The sequence below is a fragment of the Psittacula echo genome, assembly GCF_963264785.1.
Source record: "Psittacula echo genome assembly, contig: SCAFFOLD_46, whole genome shotgun sequence".
In the NCBI taxonomy this organism is placed as follows: Eukaryota; Metazoa; Chordata; class Aves; order Psittaciformes; family Psittacidae; genus Psittacula; species Psittacula echo.
In genome coordinates this window covers 963,363-982,181 of record NW_027664243.1, presented here as the reverse complement: position 1 = coordinate 982,181, position 18,819 = coordinate 963,363, and the positions used below count along the sequence as shown (strand labels likewise).

General features: G+C 58.7%; 1 protein-coding gene across 1 annotated transcript; it reads left to right on the top strand.

The window, feature by feature from the left end:
- Positions 1–458: 458 nt before the first annotated feature.
- TUFM (Tu translation elongation factor, mitochondrial) lies at positions 459–18,766 on the top strand. The gene is given in 12 exon segments (XM_080639823.1): positions 459–1,031; positions 3,896–3,924; positions 5,234–5,363; positions 6,309–6,475; positions 9,374–9,385; positions 9,387–9,479; positions 10,142–10,306; positions 11,107–11,239; positions 14,236–14,340; positions 15,671–15,822; positions 17,191–17,310; positions 18,237–18,766. Coding segments are annotated over 12 exon segments (1,728 nt in total). The 5' UTR covers positions 459–583; the 3' UTR covers positions 18,411–18,766.
- The last annotated feature ends 53 nt before the right edge of the window (positions 18,767–18,819 follow it).

Below are 18,819 nucleotides of genomic sequence, written 5' to 3'. Positions count from 1 at the left end.
GTGGGAGGGGCTTAAAGGGAGGGAGGGGCTTAAAGGGGTGGGAGGGGCTTAAAGGGAGGGAGGGGCTTAAAGGGAGGGAGGGGCTTAAAGGGAGGGAGGGGCTTAAAGGGAGGGAGGGGCTTAAAGAGAGGGAGGGGCTTAAAGGGATGGGAGGGGCTTAAAGGGATGGGAGGGGCTTAAAGGGATGGGGGGCTTAAAAGGGTGGGAGGGGCTTAAAAGGGAGGGAGGGGCTTAAAGGGAGGGAGGGGCTTAAATGGGTGGGAGGGGCTTAAAGGGGTGGGAGGGGCTTAAAGGGGTGGGAGGGGCTTAAAGGGAGGGCCACCGCTAAGCTCCGCCCCCTTTCAGGTGCTGACGGTGGCCGGGAACAGCCCCAAGATCGACGTCTTCACCAACCTGGGCTATAGGGCTTTCTCCCTCTGCTTCACGTGACCCCATGGGCCCTATAGACTCCCCCTATAGACCCCATAGATCCCGTTTGGAATAAACCTGCCCTTTTTGGGGCTGTTTTTTACCCGGTTTGGGTATTTTTTTGGGGGGAAAAGGGGGGGATTTGGGGCCATAAAGGGGGAATGGGGAGGAGAGGATGAGCCCCTTCGGCTCTTTCCGGCTCCTTTCGGCTGTTTCCGCCTCCCTTCGGCGCTTTACGGCTCCTCCCGGGCACCTTCGGCTCTTTCCGCCTCCCTTCGGCGCTTTACGGCTCCCCCCGGGCACCTTCGGCTCTTTCCGGCTCCCTTCGGCTCTTTCCGCCTCCCTTCGGCGCTTTACGGCTCCCCCCGGGCACCTTCGGCTCTTTCCGGCTCCCTTCGGCGCTTTACGGCTCTCCCCGGGGCCCCTTCGGGTCTTTCCGCTTCCCCTCGGCGCTTTACGCCTTTCTTCGGCGCTTTACGGCTCCCCGCCCCGGGTCCCTTCGGCTCTTTCCGCTTCCGTTCGGCTCCCCTCGGCTTCCGGAAGTGCGGCTGAGGCGACTTCCGGCGGGGACGGCGCGGACATGGCGCTGCCGGCGGCGCTGCTGCGCGGGCTCCGAGCTCCGGGTGCGAAGCGGGGCCCGAAATGGGCCGAAAAAGGGCTAAAATGGGACAAAATGGGTTAAAAAGGGACAAAAAGGGGACTAAAAGGGCCACGGGGGGGGTGTGGGGAAGGTGAAGGTCATGGGGGGGGTGGGGAGGGAGAGAGGGGATGTCCTGGAGGAGCCCCGAAACCGCGGGAATGGCCCCAAAAGTGGCTTAATTCGACCCAAAATGGGGTTCGGAACTCCTTAATACCCCTCACTACCCCCTATAGAGCCCTTTATAGCCCTTAAATACTCTATAGAGCCCCTTGAAACCCCCGAGCCCCCTATAGAACCCGATAATGGCCCGTAAATACCCTATAGAAGCCTTTATTACCCGGTAGAGCCCCTTTATACCCCCCAAACCCGCTATAGAGCCCCTTAATACCCCCGTACGCCCTATAGAACCCTTGGATATCCCCTATAGATGCCCTTAATGCCCCCAGACTCCCTATAAAACCACTTAATACCCCCCAAATCCCCTATAGAACCCATTGAGACCCCTTAATACCCTCTATAGAACCCCTTAATGCCCCCCAAACCCCCTATAGAACCCCTTAATGCCCCCGAAGCCCCCTATAGAACCCTTTATTGACCTATAGAGCCCCTTAATACCCCCAGACCCCCTATAGAACCCATTGATACCCCCCCCAAACCCCCTATAGAACCCTTGAATCCCTCCTATAACCCCTTTAAGCCCCCCTATAACCCCCTTTAGGCCCCCTATATCCCTCTTAAGACCCCCCTAGCCCCCTATATCCTCCCTATGTCACCCTTAAATCCCCTTCTATCCCCATTAGACCTCCTGTATCCCCTATATCACCCCCTTAAACCCCACTGTATCCCCTATATAACCCCTTTAAACCCGCCTGTGTCGCCTTTAGAGCCCCCTATAGAACTTTGTGCCCCCTATATAACCCCCTTTAGCCCCCCTATATCCCCCTTAGACCCCCTATGTCCCCTATATAACCCCCTTAATCCCCCCATGTCCCCCTTAGACCCCACTATAGCCCCCTTACACCTCCTATATCCCCCTTAAAGCCGCCTATATTTGCTATACAACCCCTGTATCTCCTATACAACCCTCCCTATCCCCTATATAACTCCTATATCCCCTATAGAGCCCCCTTAGACCCTCCTATATCCCCCTTAAAGCCCTCTATATCCCCTATACAACCCCTCTATCCCCTATAGAACCCCCTATACAACCCTTCTATCCCCTATAGAACCCCCTCTACAACTCCTATTTCCCCTAGAGAACTCCCTATACAACCTCTATATCCCCTATAGAACCCCCTATACAACCTCTGTATCCCCTATGGAACCCCCTATACAACCCCTATATCCCCTATAGAACCCCCTATACAACCCCTCTATCCCCTCTAGAACCCCCATACAACGCCTATATCCCCTATAGAACCCCCTGTACAACTCCTATATCCCCTATAGAACCCCCTGTACAACCCCTATATCCCCTATAGAACCCCCCATAGAACCCTTCTATCCCCTATAGAACCCCCTATACAACCCCTATATCCCCTATAGAACCCCCCATACAACCCCTATATCCCCTATAGAACCCCCTATACAACTCCTCTATCCCCTATAGAACCCCCTATACAACCCCTATATCCCCTATAGAACCTCCTATACAACTCCTCTATCCCCTATAGAACCCCCTATACAACCCCTATGTCCCCTATAGAACCCCCCATACAACCCCTCTATCCCCTATAGAACCCCCTATACAACCCCTATATCCCCTATAGAACCCCCCATACAACCCCTATGTCCCCTATAGAACCCCCCATACAACCCCTATGTCCCCTATAGAACCCCCTATACAACCCCTCTATCCCCTATAGAACCCCCCATACAACCCCTCTATCCCCTATGGAACCCCCTGTAAAACCCCTCTATCCCCTATAGAACCCCCTATACAACGCCTATATCCCCTATAGAACCCCCCATACAACCCCTCTATCCCCTATAGAACCCCCCATACAACCCCTCTATCCCCTATAGAACCCCCCATACAACCCCTCTATCCCCTATAGAACCCCCTATACAACCCGTGTATCCCCTATAGAACCCCCCATACAACCCCTATGTCCCCTATAGAACCCCCCATACAACCCCTATGTCCCCTATAGAACCCCTTATACAACCCCTATATCCCCTATAGAACCCCCCATACAACCCCTATGTCCCCTATAGAACCCCCATACAACCCCTCTATCCCCTATAGAACCCCCTATACAACCCCTCTATCCCCTATAGAACCCCCCATACAACCCCTATGTCCCCTATAGAACCCCCATACAACCCCTCTATCCCCTATAGAACCCCCTATACAACCCCTATATCCCCTATAGAACCCCCCATACAACCCCTCTATCCCCTATAGAACCCCCTATACAACTCCTATAGCCCCTATAGAACCCCCTATACAACCCCTCTATCCCCTATAGAACCCCCTATACAACCCCTATATCCCCTATAGAACCCCCTATACAACCCCTATATCCCCTATAGAATCCCCTACACAACTCCTCTATCCCCTATAGAACCCCCTATACAACCCCTATATCCCCTATAGAACCTCCCATACAAGCCCTATATCCCCTATAGAACCCCCCATACAACCCCTATGTCCCCTATAGAATCCCCTACACAACTCCTCTATCCCCTATAGAACCCCCTATACAACCCCTATATCCCCTATAGAACCTCCCATACAAGCCCTATATCCCCTATAGAACCCCCCATACAACCCCTATGTCCCCTATAGAACCCCTTTACCCCCCCCCCCCATCCTGACCCCCATTTCTTGCCGCTCCCCCCCAGCTCTCCGCAGCCTGAGCGCCTTGAACACGGTGAGTGTTACCTATGGGGGCCATAGGGTCCTGGAGGGGCCGTAAAGGGGCTATAGGGGGGCCCATATAGAGGCTATGGGGCGGTTATAAAGGGGCTATGGGGGGGCCCATATAGAGGCTATAGGGGGGGTTATAAAGGGGCTGTGGGGAGGCCATAAAGGGGCTATAGGGGGGGTTATAAAGGGGCCATAGAGGGGGTATAGGGGGGTCCATATAGGGGCTATAGGGGGGTATAAAGGAGCTATATAGGGGCGTCCATATAGGGGCTATAGGGGGGTATAAAGGGGCCATAGAGGGGGTATAGGGGCGTCCATATAGGGGCTATAGGGGAGTATAAAGGAGCCATAGAGGGGGTATAGGGGGGTCCATATAGGGGCTATAGGGGGGTATAAAGGGGCTATAGAGGGGGTATGGGGGGGTCCATATAGGGGCTATAGGGGGGTATAAAGGGGCTATAAGGGGGGTTATAAAGGGGGTATAGGGGGGTCCATATAGGGGCTATAGGGGAGTATAAAGGAGCCATAGAGGGGGTATAGGGGGGTCCATATAGGGGCTATAGGGGGGTATAAAGGGGCTATAGAGGGGGTATGGGGGGTCCATATAGGGGCTATAGGGGGGGTTATAAAGGGGCCATAGAGGGGGTATAGGGGGGTCCATATAGGGGCTATAGGGGAGTATAAAGGAGCCATAGAGGGGGTATAGGGGGGTCCATATAGGGGCTATAGGGGGGGTTATAAAGGAGCCATAGAGGGGGTATAGGGGGGTCCATATAGGGGCTATAGGGGAGTATAAAGGAGCCATAGAGGGGGTATGGGGGGTCCATATAGGGGCTATAGGGGGGTATAAAGGGGCTATGGGGGGGTATAGGGGGGTCCATATAGGGGCTCTAAGGGGGATTGTAAAGGGGCTATGGGGGGGGCCATAAAGGGGCTTTAAGGGGGGTTATAGGGGGGGCTATAGTGGGGTCATAAAGGGGCTATGGGGGGGTCATCAGAGGACTATAGGGGGGGTAGAGGGAGGCCCACATAGGGGCTATAGGGGGGGCTGTAAGGGGCCCATATAGGGGCTATAGGGGGGGCTATAAGGGGCCCATATAGGGGCTATAGGGGGATATAGGGGGGCCCATATAGGGGCTATAGGGGGATATAGGGGGGCCCATATAGGGGCTATAGGGGGGCCCATATAGGGGGGCCCATATAGGGGATATAGGGGGGGCTATAAGGGGCCCATATAGGGGCTATAGGGGGCTATAGGGGGGCCCATATAGGGGCTATAGGGGCCCTGACCCCTGCCTTTGTCCCCCCCCCAGCCCCCTCAATGGCGGGGCCTGGCCGTGGAGGCCAAGAAGACCTTTGTGAGGGACAGGCCCCACGTGAACGTGGGCACCATCGGGCACGTGGACCACGGCAAGACCACGCTGACGGCCGCCATCACCAAGAGTGAGCGCGGAATGGAGGCCGGGGGGGGCAAAACGGGGCCGAAAGCGGGGTTTGGGGGCAGAAAATGGGGTAAAAAGAGGAGAAAAAGGGGGTTTGGAGGGGGCAAAATGGCGGCGGCGGGGCACAAAATGGCCGCCGGGGGGCGCAAGGTGGCGGCCGCGGGGCACAAAATGGCCGCCGGGGGGCGCAAGGTGGCGGCCGGAGGGGCTCGAAATGGCATCGGAACAGCCCAAAGTGCCCCAAAATTGCGGGGTTTTGGGTCTTTTTGGGGTGAATTGTGGTAAAAAAGGGGTCTGAGGCACCCGCATTGCCTTCCATGGGGGGGGGGATGCCTAAAGTGAGGGGGGGGGTCTCAGAGGGGACAAGATGGCGGCTGCCAGCACCCAAGATGGCCACCGGAGGGGCTCAGAATGGCATCAAAACACCCCAAAATGTCCCAAAATTGGGGTTTTTTGGGGTCAAAAAGGGGAGAAAAGGGGTTTTGGTGACCTCCCCATTGCCTTCAATGTGGGGGGGCCCCTAAATTGGGGGGTGGGGGCACCCCTATAATGATGGGGGGGGGTCTCAGAGGGGACAAGATGGCGGCTGCCGGCACCCAAGATGGCCGCCGGAGGGGCTCAGAATGGCATCAAAACACCCCAAAATGTCCCAAAATTGGGGTTTTTTGGGGTCAAAAAGGGGTTTTGGTGACCTCCCCATTGCCTTCAATGTGGGGGGGCCCCTAAATTGGGGGGTGGGGGCACCCCTATAATGATGGGGGGGGGTCTCAGAGGGGACAAGATGGCGGCTGCCGGCACCCAAGATGGCCGCCGGAGGGGCTCAAGATGGCGGCCGGAAGCGCCCGCCCGCCCCCAAAGTGCCCCAAAACCGTGGGGTTTTGGCTCTTTTTGGGCTAAAAAAGACCGGGGTGACCCCGTTTCCACCCCCCCCCCCCCCCCATTTCAGTCCTGGCGGCCTCGGGCAGCGCCGAGTTCAGGCCCTATGAGGAGATCGACAGCGCCCCGGAGGAGCGGGCCCGCGGCATCACCATCAACGCGGCCCACGTGGAGTACGCCACGGCCAAGCGGCACTATGCCCACACCGACTGCCCCGGGCACGCCGACTACGTCAAGGTGAGCAGAGCAGCCTCGCCGACCCCAAAAACGGGACTTTTCACCCCAAAACGGAGTCCGCCGACGGCAAGAACGGGCTTTTTTTACCCCGGGATTGGCTTTGTGGCGAAAACGACCGGTTTTAGCTCAAAAATGAGTGCTTTTATGGTCAAAACGGCCCTTTTTACCTCAGAATGAGCCTTTTTAGCTCAAAAATGAGTGTTTTTACTGTAAAAATGGCTGGTTTTACCTCAGAATGACCGTTTTTATCTCAAAAACGAGTATTTGTACTGCAAAACCGGCCCTTTTTAGCTCAAAATTGCTCTTTTTATCTCAAAAATGACTGTTTAGTGCAAAAACAGCCTTTTTTACTTCAAAATTGCCCTTTTTACCTCAAAATGAGCCTTTTTATCTCAAAAATCAGTGTTTTTACTGTAAAAATGGCTTTTTTTACCTCAAAATTGTCCTTTTTATCTCAAAAATGATTCTCTATTGCAAAAACCCCCATTTTTACCTCAAAATGAGCCTTTTTACTTCAAAATGACCGTTTTTATCTCAAAAATGAGTATTTTTACTGCAAAACCGGCTGGTTTTACCTCAAAAATGCCCTAATGACTCTTTATTGCAAAAACGACCGTTTTTAACCTCAAAATTGCCCTTTTTACCTCAAAATGACCGTTTTTACCTCAACATTGCTTTTTTTACCTCAGAATGAGCGTTTTTATCTCAAAAATGAGTGTTTTTACTGCAAAAATGGCCCTTTTTACCTCAAAATTGCCCTTTTTACCTCAAAATTGCCCTTTTTTACCTCAAAATTGCCCTTTTTTACCTCAAAATTGCCCTTTTTACCTCAAAATTGCCCTTTTTTACCTCAAAATTGCCCTTTTTACCTCAAAATTGCCCTTTTTTACCTCAAAATTGCCCTTTTTTACCTCAAAATTGCCCTTTTTACCTCAAAATTGCCCTTTTTTACCTCAAAATTGCCCTTTTTACCTCAAAATTGCCCTTTTTTACCTCAAAATTGCCCTTTTTTACCTCAAAATTGCCCTTTTTACCTCAAAATTGCCCTTTTTTACCTCAAAATTGCCCTTTTTACCTCAAAATTGCCCTTTTTTACCTCAAAATTGCCCTTTTTACCTCAAAATTGCCCTTTTTTACCTCAAAATTGCCCTTTTTTACCTCAAAATTGCCCTTTTTACCTCAAAATTGCCCTTTTTTACCTCAAAATTGCCCTTTTTACCTCAAAATTGCCCTTTTTTACCTCAAAATTGCCCTTTTTTACCTCAAAATTGCCCTTTTTACCTCAAAATTGCCCTTTTTTACCTCAAAATTGCCCTTTTTACCTCAAAATTGCCCTTTTTTACCTCAAAATTGCCCTTTTTTACCTCAAAATTGCCCTTTTTTACCTCAAAATTGCCCTTTTTTACCTCAAAATTGCCCTTTTTTACCTCAAAATTGCCTTTTTTACCTCAAAATTGCCTTTTTTACCTCAAAATTGCCCTTTTTTACCTCAAAATTGCCTTTTTTACCTCAACCTCACTCTTTTCATTGCAAAACCTCCACTTTTCCCCCCAAAATCGACTTTTTTGTACAAAAACACCCTTTTTTGCCTCAAAAATGGCGCTTTTTAACCAAAACCTGAGCTTTTAACCCCAAAAATGACCGTTTAACTCCACAGCCCTGCCCCACAGCCCTGCCCCACAGCCCTGCCCCACAGCCCTGCCCCATAGCCCTGCCCCATAGCCCTGCCCCACAGCCCTGCCCCATAGCCCTGCCCCATAGCGCTGCCCCATAGCCCTGCCCCATAGCCCTGCCCCACAGCCCTGCCCCATAGCCCTGCCCCATAGCGCTGCCCCATAGCCCTGCCCCATAGCCCTGCCCCACAGCCCTGCCCCACAGCCCTGCCCCATAGCCCTGCCCCATGGCTCTGCCCCATAGCCCTGCCTCATAGCTCTGCCCCATAGCCCTGCCCCACAGCCCTGCCCCATAGCCCTGCCCCACAGCCCTGCCCCATAGCCCTACCCCATAGCGCTGCCCCCCAGCCCTGCCCCCCAGCCCTGCCCCACAGCCCTGCCCCATAGCCCTGCCCCATAGCCCTGCCCCACAGCCCTACCCCATAGCCCTGCCCCACAGCCCTGCCCCACAGCCCTGCCCCATAGCCCTGCCCCACAGCCCTGCCCCATAGCGCTGCCCCATAGCCCTGCCCCACAGCCCTGCCCCATAGCGCTGCCCCATAGCCCTGCCCCACAGCCCTGCCCCACAGCCCTGCCCCATAGCCGTGCCCCACAGCCCTGCCCCATAGCGCTGCCCCACAGCCCTGCCCCATAGCCCTGCCCCATAGCGCTGCCCCATAGCCCTGCCCCATGGCTCTGCCCCATAGCCCTGCCTCATAGCTCTGCCCCATAGCCCTGCCCCACAGCCCTGCCCCATAGCGCTGCCCCATAGCCCTGCCCCATAGCCCTGCCCCACAGCCCTGCCCCATAGCCCTGCCCCATAGCCCTGCCCCACAGCCCTGCCCCATAGCCCTACCCCATAGCGCTGCCCCCCAGCCCTGCCCCCCAGCCCTGCCCCACAGCCCTGCCCCATAGCCCTGCCCCATAGCCCTGCCCCACAGCCCTACCCCATAGCCCTGCCCCACAGCCCTGCCCCACAGCCCTGCCCCATAGCGCTGCCCCATAGCCCTGCCCCACAGCCCTGCCCCACAGCCCTGCCCCATAGCCCTGCCCCACAGCCCTGCCCCATAGCGCTGCCCCATAGCCCTGCCCCACAGCCCTACCCCATAGCCCTGCCCCACAGCCCTGCCCCACAGCCCTGCCCCATAGCGCTGCCCCATAGCCCTGCCCCACAGCCCTGCCCCACAGCCCTGCCCCATAGCCCTGCCCCACAGCCCTGCCCCATAGCGCTGCCCCTGCCCCACAGAACATGATCACCGGGGACGGCGCCGCTCGATGGCTGCATCCTGGTGGTGGCGGCCACCGATGGGCAAATGCCCCAGACCCGGGAGCACCTCCTGTTGGCCAAGCAGGTGGGCGCTATGGGTCTCTATGGGTCTCTATGGGGTCTCTATGGGGTCTCTATGGGGTCTCTATGGGTCTCTATGGGTCTCTATGGGGGCTCTATGGGGTCTCTATGGGGTCTCTATGGGGTCTCTATGGGTATCTATGGGGTCTCTATGGTCTCTATGGGTCTCTATGGGGTCCCTATGGGGTCTCTATGGGGCTCTATGGGTCTCTATGGGGTCTCTATGGGTCTCTATGGGTCTCTATGGGGTCTCTATGGGGTCTCTATGGGGTCTCTATGGGGTCTCTATGGGTCTCTATGGGTCTCTATGGGGTCTCTATGGGGTCTCTATGGGTCTCTATGGGGTCTCTGTGGGGCTCTATGGGGCTCTATGGGGCTCTATGTGGTCTCTATGGGTCTCTATGGGGTCTGTATGGGTCTCTATGGGTCTCTATGGGGTCCCTATGGGGTCTCTATGGGGCTCTATGGGTCTCTATGGGTCTCTATGGGTCTCTATGGGTCTCTATGGGTCTCTATGGGGTCTCTATGTGTCCCTATGTGTCCCTATGTGTCCCTATGTGTCGCTATGGGTCGCTATGTGTCCCTATGTGTCCCTATGTGTCGCTATGGGTCGCTATGTGTCCCTATGTGTCCCTATGTGTCGCTATGGGTCGCTATGGGTCGCAGGTGGGCGTGCGCCACGTCGTGGTCTACGTGAACAAGGCGGACGCGGTGCAGGACCCGGAGCTGCTGTCGCTGGTGGAGCTGGAGCTGCGCGAGCTCCTGCACGAGTTCGGCTTCGACGGCGAGCGCACCCCCGTGGTGGTGGGCTCCGCGCTCTGCGCCCTCCAGGTACCGCGGGGGGACCCATAGGGACCCATAGAGAGACCATAGGGACCATAGAGAGACCCTAGGGACCATAGAGAGACCATAGGGACCCATAGAGAGACCATAGGGACCCATAGAGAGACCATAGGGACCATAGAGAGACCCTAGGGACCATAGAGAGACCATAGGGACCCATAGAGAGACCATAGGGACCATAGAGAGACCATAGGGACCCATAGAGAGACCATAGGGACCATAGAGAGACCATAGGGACCCATAGAGAGACCATAGGGACCCATAGAGAGACCATAGGGACCATAGAGAGACCATAGGGACCCATAGAGAGACCATAGGGACCATAGAGAGACCATAGGGACCCATAGAGAGACCATAGGGACCATAGAGAGACCATAGGGACCCATAGAGAGACCATAGAGACCCATAGGGACCCATAGAGAGACCATAGGGACCCATAGAGAGACCATAGAGACCCCATAGAGACCCCATAGAGACCCCATGGTTACTGTAGAGAACCTCATAGAGACCCTATAGAAACCCATAGGGCACCACAGGGACCCATAGAGACCCCATAGAGACCCATAGAGCTTGAGACCCATAGGTACCCCATAGACATAGATACCCCATCGCAACCCGTAGTGACTCATACCTACCCCATAGATACCCTATAGAAACCCATAGCAGCCCCATAGGAGCCATTAGACCCCATAGCGCCCCATAGACCCCCATAGCGCCCCATAGAGCCCCATAGCGCCCCATAGACCCCCATAGAGCCCCATAGCGCCCCACAGATCCCTCCCCCCTAGGACCGGGAGCCGGAGCTGGGCCTGCAGTCGGTGCTGAAGCTCTTGGACGCCATCGACAGCCCACATCCCGCTGCCCCCCGCGACCTGGAGCGCCCCTTCCTGCTGCCCGTGGAGGCCGTGCACTCCATCCCCGGTACTGCCTGCCCCATAGCCTGCCCCATAGCGCGCCCCATAGCGACCCGTTGGGTCCCACTGAACCCCATTGGGAGCCATTGAACCCCATTGGGAGCCATTGAACCCCATAGTGCCCCTTCCTGCTGCCCGTGGAGGCCGTGCACTCCATCCCCGGTACTGCCTGCCCCATAGCCTGCCCCATAGCGCGCCCCAGAGCGACCCATTGGGACCCACTGAACCCCATTGCCACCCATTGAACCCCATTGGGAGCCATTGAACCCCATAGCGCCCCTTCCTGCTGCCCGTGGAGGCCGTGCACTCCATCCCCGGTACTGCCTGCCCCATAGCCTGCCCCATAGCGCGCCCCATAGCGACCCGTTGGGAGCCACTGAACCCCATTGGGAGCCATTGAACCCCATTGGGAGCCATTGAACCCATAGCGCCCCTTCCTGCTGCCCGTGGAGGCCGTGCACTCCATCCCCGGTACTGCCTGCCCCATAGCCTGCCCCATAGCGCGCCCCATAGCGACCCATTGGGACCCACTGAACCCCATTGGGAGCCATCGAACCCCATTGGGAGCCATTGAACCCCATAGCGCCCCTTCCTGCTGCCCGTGGAGGCCGTGCACTCCATCCCCGGTACTGCCTGCCCCATAGCCTGCCCCATAGCGCGCCCCAGAGCAACCCGTTGGGACCCACTGAACCCCATTGGGAGCCATTGAACCCCATTGGGAGCCATTGAACCCCATAGCGCCCCTTCCTGCTGCCCGTGGAGGCCGTGCACTCCATCCCCGGTACTGCCTGCCCCATAGCCTGCCCCATAGCGCCCCAGAGCGACCCGTTGGGAGCCACTGAACCCCATTGGGAGCCATTGAACCCCATTGGGAGCCATTGAACCCCATAGCGCCCCTTCCTGCTGCCCGTGGAGGCCGTGCACTCCATCCCCGGTACTGCCTGCCCCATAGCCTGCCCCATAGCGCGCCCCATAGCGACCCGTTGGGACCCACTGAACCCCATTGGGAGCCATTGAACCCCATTGGGAGCCATTGAACCCCATAGCGCCCCTTCCTGCTGCCCGTGGAGGCCGTGCACTCCATCCCCGGTACTGCCTGCCCCATAGCCTGCCCCATAGCGCGCCCCAGAGCGACCCGTTGGGACCCACTGAACCCCATTGGGAGCCATTGAACCCCATTGGGAGCCATTGAACCCCATAGCGCCCCTTCCTGCTGCCCGTGGAGGCCGTGCACTCCATCCCCGGTACTGCCTGCCCCATAGCCTGCCCCATAGCGCGCCCCAGAGCAACCCGTTGGGACCCACTGAACCCCATTGCCACCCATTGAACCCCATTGGGAGCCATTGAACCCCATAGCGCCCCTTCCTGCTGCCCGTGGAGGCCGTGCACTCCATCCCCGGTACTGCCTGCCCCATAGCGCACCCCATAGCGACCCGTTGGGACCCACTGAACCCCATTGGGAGCCATTGAACCCCATTGGGACCCATTGAGCTCCATTGAACCCCATTGACATCATTGACCCCCACTGTGCCCCATTGATCCCCACTGCACCCAATGGAGCCCCATTGACTCCACTGTGCCACATTGAACCCCATTGAGCCCCATTGAACCCCATTGACCCCATTGAGCCCCATTGACCCCACTGAACCCCATTGACCTCATTGAGCCCCATTGACCCCATTGAACCCCATTGACCCCATTGACCCCACTGAACCCCATTGAGCCCCATTGAGCCCCATTGACCCCATTGAGCCCCATTGAGCCCCATTGAACCCCATTGAGCCCCATTGAGCCCCATTGACCCCATTGAGCCCCATTGACCCCATTGAACCCCATTGAGCCCCATTGACCCCCATTGACCCCCATTGACCCCCATTGACCCCATTGAACCCATTGACCCCGTTGACCCCACTGAGCCCCATTGCGCCCCATTGACCCCACTGCGCCCCATTGAGCCTCATTGACCCCATTGCTCCCCACTGCGCCCCGTTGACCCCATTGAGCCCCATTGAACCCTACTGCACCCCATTGAGCCCCATTGACCCCACTGTGCCCCATTGCACCCCATTGAGCCCCATTGACCCCACTGTGCCCCATTGCACCCCATTGAGCCCCATTGACCCCACTGTGCCCCATTGCGCCTCATTGAGCCCCATTGACCCCACTGTGCCCCATTGCGCCCCATTGAGCCCCATTGACCCCACTGTGCCCCATTGCGCCCCATTGAGCCCCATTGACCCCACTGTGCCCCATTGCACCCCATTGAGCCCCATTGACCCCACTGTGCCCCATTGCGCCTCATTGAGCCCCATTGACCCCACTGTGCCCCATTGCGCCCCATTGAGCCCCATTGACCCCACTGTGCCCCATTGCACCCCATTGAGCCCCATTGACCCCACTGTGCCCCATTGCACCCCATTGAGCCCCATTGACCCCACTGTGCCCCATTGCACCCCATTGAGCCCCATTGACCCCACTGTGCCCCATTGAGCCCCATTGACCCCATAGAACCCCATTGACCCCACTGTGCCCCATTGCACCCCATTGAGCCCCATTGACCCCACTGTGCCCCATTGAGCCCCATTGACCCCATTGAGCCCCATTGACCCCACTGTGCCCCATTGCACCCCATTGAGCCCCATTGACCCCACTGTGCCCCATTGAGCCCCATTGACCCCATTGAACCCCATTGACCCCACTGTGCCCCATTGCGCCCCATTGAGCCCCATTGACCCCACTGTGCCCCATTGCACCCCATTGAGCCCCATTGACCCCACTGTGCCCCATTGCGCCTCATTGAGCCCCATTGACCCCACTGTGCCCCATTGCGCCCCATTGAGCCCCATTGACCCCACTGTGCCCCATTGCACCCCATTGAGCCCCATTGACCCCACTGTGCCCCATTGCACCCCATTGAGCCCCATTGACCCCACTGTGCCCCATTGAGCCCCATTGACCCCATTGAACCCCATTGACCCCACTGTGCCCCATTGCGCCCCACAGGCAGGGGCACGGTGGTGACGGGGACCCTGGAGCGCGGCACCATCCGCAAAGGGGACGAGTGCGAGATCCTGGGCTACAACCGGCACCTGCGCTCCGTGGTGACAGGTGAGCCCCATAGCGCCCCATAGCGCCCCATAGAGACCCATAGCGCCCCATAGTGCCCCATAGTGCCCCATAGCGACCCATAGCGACCCATAGCGACCCACAGTGACCCATAGAGACCCCATAGCGGGATTCCCCAGACCCATAGGTTGCCCTTGCTCTATACCCAAGCCCCATAACTGTGCACCATAGCCCAGCCCCATAGCCTTTGTTCCATAGACCTCCATTGCCCCATTCCCCCCATTGCCCCCATTGCCCCCATTCCCCCCATTGCCCCCGTTCCCCCCATTCCCCCCATTCCCCCATAGCCCCCATTCCCCCCAATGCCCCCATTCCCCCATTGCCCCCATTACCCCCCATTCCCCCCATTGCCCCATTCCCCCATTGCCCCCATTCCCCCCATTGCCCCCATTCCCCCCATTGCCCCATTCCCCCCATTCCCCCCATTCCCCCCATTGCCCCCATTGCCCCCATTGCCCCCATTGCCCCCATTACCCCCCATTCCCCCCATTGCCCCATTCCCCCATTGCCCCCATTCCCCCCATTGCCCCCATTCCCCCCATTGCCCCATTCCCCCCATTCCCCCCATTCCCCCCATTCCCCCCATTCCCCCCATTGCCCCCATTGCCCCCATTGCCCCCATTGCCCCCATTCCCCCCATTGCCCCCATTGCCCCCATTCCCCCCATTGCCCCCATTGCCCCCATTACCCCCATTGCCCCCATTCCCCCCATTGCCCCCATTGCCCCCATTCCCCCCATTGCCCCCATTGCCCCCATTGCCCCCATTGCCCCCATTCCCCCCATTGCCCCCATTGCCCCCATTACCCCCATTGCCCCCATTCCCCCCATTGCCCCCATTGCCCCCATTGCCCCCATTGCCCCCATTCCCCCCATTGCCCCCATTGCCCCCATTACCCCCATTGCCCCCATTGCCCCCATTCCCCCCATTGCCCCCATTCCCCCCATTCCCCCCATTGCCCCCATTACCCCCATTGCCCCCATTATACCCCCATTACCCCCATTCCCCCCATTACCCCCATTCCCCCCATTGCCCCCCATTCCCCCCATTACCCCCATTCCCCCCATTCCCCCCATTCCCCCCATTACCCCCATTCCCCCCATTGCCCCCCATTCCCCCCATTGCCCCCATTGCCCCATTGCTCCCATTCCCCCCATTACCCCATTGCCCCCATTGCCCCCCATTGCCCCCATTGCCCCCATTGCCCCATTGCCCCCATTGCCCCATTGCCCCCATTGCCCCATTGCCCCCATTACCCCCATTGCCCCCATTGCCCCCCATTGCCCCCATTGCCCCCATTACCCCCATTGCAGGCATTGAGATGTTCCATAAGAGCCTGGCGCACGCCGAGGCCGGGGACAACCTGGGGGCGCTGCTGCGGGGGCTGCGCCGGGAGGAGCTGCGCCGGGGCATGGTGCTGGGGCAGCCGGGGAGCCTGAGCACGCACCAGAGGGTGGAGGCGCAGGTAGGGCTGGGGGGGATGTGGGGCAGGCTATGGGGCAGGGAATGGGGCAGCAATGGGGTAAGGAATGGGGCAGGCTATGGGGCAGCAATGGGGCTGCAATGGGGTAAGGAATGGGGCAGGCTATGGGGCAGCAATGGGGCTGGGGCTGGGGCAGCAATGGGGTAAGGAATGGGGTAGGGAATGGGGTAGAGAATGGGGCAGCAATGGGGTAGGGAATGGGGCAGCAATGGGGCTGCAATGGGGTAGGGAATGGGGTAGAGAATGGGGCAGCAATGGGGTAGGGAATGGGGCAGCAATGGGGCTGCAATGGGGCTGCAATGGGGTAGGGAATGGGGTTGCAATGGGGTAGGGAATGGGGCAGCAATGGGGCTGCAATGGGGTAGGGAATGGGGCTGCAATGGGGTAAGGAATGGGGCAGCAATGGGGTAGGGAATGGGGCAGCGATGGGGCAGCAATGGGGTAGGGAATGGGGCAGCGATGGGGCTGCAATGGGGTAGGGAATGGGGCAGCAATGGGGCTGCAATGGGGTAACAATGGGGCAGCAATGGGGTAGGGAATGGGGCAGCAATGGGGCAGCAATGGGGTAGGGAATGGGGCAGAAATGGGGCTGCAATGGGGTAGGGAATGGGGTAGCAATGGGGCAGCAATGGGGTAAGGAATGGGGTAGGGAATGGGGCAGCAATGGGGCAGCAATGGGGTAGGGAATGGGGCAGCAATGGGGCTGCAATGGGGTAACAATGGGGTAGCAATGGGGTAATAATGAGGTAGCAATGGGGTAGGGAATGGGGCAGCGATGGGGTAGGGAATGGGGCAGCCATGGGGCAGCAATGGGGTAACAGTGGGGTAGCAGTGGGGTAGCAGTGGGGCAGCGATGGGGCAGCAATGGGGTAGGGAATGGGGTAACAATGGGGTAGCAATGGTGTAGCAATGGGGCAGTGATGGGGTAGGGAATGGGGTGGATGTGGACCAGGCTATGGGGCAGCAATGGGGTTGGGTGTGTGGCAGCAATGGGGTAAGGAATGGAGTGGATATGGGGCTGGTTATGGGGCAGCAATGGGGGAGCAATGGGGCTTGGTATGGGGTAGCAATGAGATGGGGTTGGGGATGAGGCAGGTTATGGGGTAGCAGTGGGGCTGGGTATGGGGCAGCAGTGGGGCAGAGATAGGCTCCGTGTGGGGCAGGCAATGGGGTGGATATGGGGTGGGTATTGGAGGGATGTGGGGCAGCGATAGAGTGGGGATGGATGTGGGGCAGTCATGGGGCGGATGTGGGGTAGATAGGAGGTTATGGGTCAAGTTATGGGTCAAGGTGTGGGGCAGATTGGAGGCTATGGGGCCGGCTATGGGTCAGCCCCACATCTCCCCATAGGTTTACATCCTGAGCCCGCAGGAGGGGGGGCGCCACAAGCCCTTTGCTGCCCATTACACCCCAGTGATGTTCTCCCAGACGTGGGACATCGCCTGCCGCGTCCTCCTGCCCCCCAACAAGGTGAGCTATGGGGCAGCCCCACACATCCCGCCCCACACATCCCGCCCCACACAGCCCGCCCCACACAGCCCGCCCCACACAGCCCGCTCCACACGTCCCGCCCCACACGTCCCGCCCCACACAGCCCGCTCCACACATCCTGCCCCACACAGCCCGCCCCACACAGCCCGCCCCACACAGCCTGCCCCCCAACAAGGTGAGCTATGGGGCAGCCCCACACGTCCCGCCCCACACATCCCGCCCCACACACGCTGCCCCCAACAAGATGAGCTATGGGGCAGCCCACAACCACATAACCCTGCCCCATAACCCAACCCCACAACCCAGCACCCACACCTCCATAACCCAGCCCCACACCTCCACAACCCAGCCCCACACCTCCATAACCCAACCCCATAACCCCATAATCCAGCCCCACATCCCAGTAACCCAACCCCACACCTCCGTAACCCAGCCCCACACCTCCACAACCCAGCCCCATAACCCAGCCCCACAACCCCACAACCCAGCCCCACACCTGCATAACCCAGCCCCACACCTCCACAACCCAGCCCCACAACCCCACAACCCAGCCCCACACCTCCATAACCCAGCCCCACACCTCCACAACCCAGCCCCACAACCCAGCCCCACATCTCCATAACCCAGCCCCATAACCCAGCCCCACACCTCCATAACCCAGCCCCATAACCCAGCCCCACACCTCCATAACCCAGCCCCACAACCCAGCCCCATAACCCAGCCCCACAACCCCACAACCCAGCCCCACACGTCCACAACCCAACCCCACAACCCAGCCCCATAACCCAGCCCCACAACCCCACAACCCAACCCCACACCTCCACAACCCAACCCCACAACCCAGCCCCATAACCCGGCCCCAGCGCCCCCCAACCTCCCCTCCATGCCCCTGCCCCCCCCCGCAGGAGCTGGTGCTGCCGGGGGAGGACGCGGCGCTGACGCTGCTGCTGCGGCAGCCGATGGTGCTGGAGGGGGGGCAGCGCTTCACCCTCCGCGACGGCGCCCGCACCATCGGCACCGGCGTCGTCACCAGGACCCTGCCGCCCGCCCCCGAGGACCAGGAGGCCAATTGGGGTTAATGGGGCCCTGCCCCATAGGGACACATGGGCTCCATCCCCCACTCTCTGCCCCATAGAGAGATGTGGGGCCCAGCCCCCGCCCCATGGAGACACGTGGGGCCTGCCCCCATCTCCTGCCCCATAGAGAGATGTGGGGCCCTGCCCCCGCCCCATGGAGACAGCCCGTCCCCCATCTCCTGCCCCATAGATACACATGGGCTCCATCCCCCACTCTCTGCCCCATAGAGAGATGTGGGGCCCAGCCCCGACCCATAGGGACACGTGGGGCCCAGCCCCCCCCGCTCTGTGCCCCACTGCTGCGCCAGGAAGGGGGCGGGGCGATTGAGGATGGGGGAGGGGCCCACATGGGCCCCATCCATTGAGGGCTGGGGGGGGGGGGGAGGGGCGATGCCAACCCCAACCATGGGGG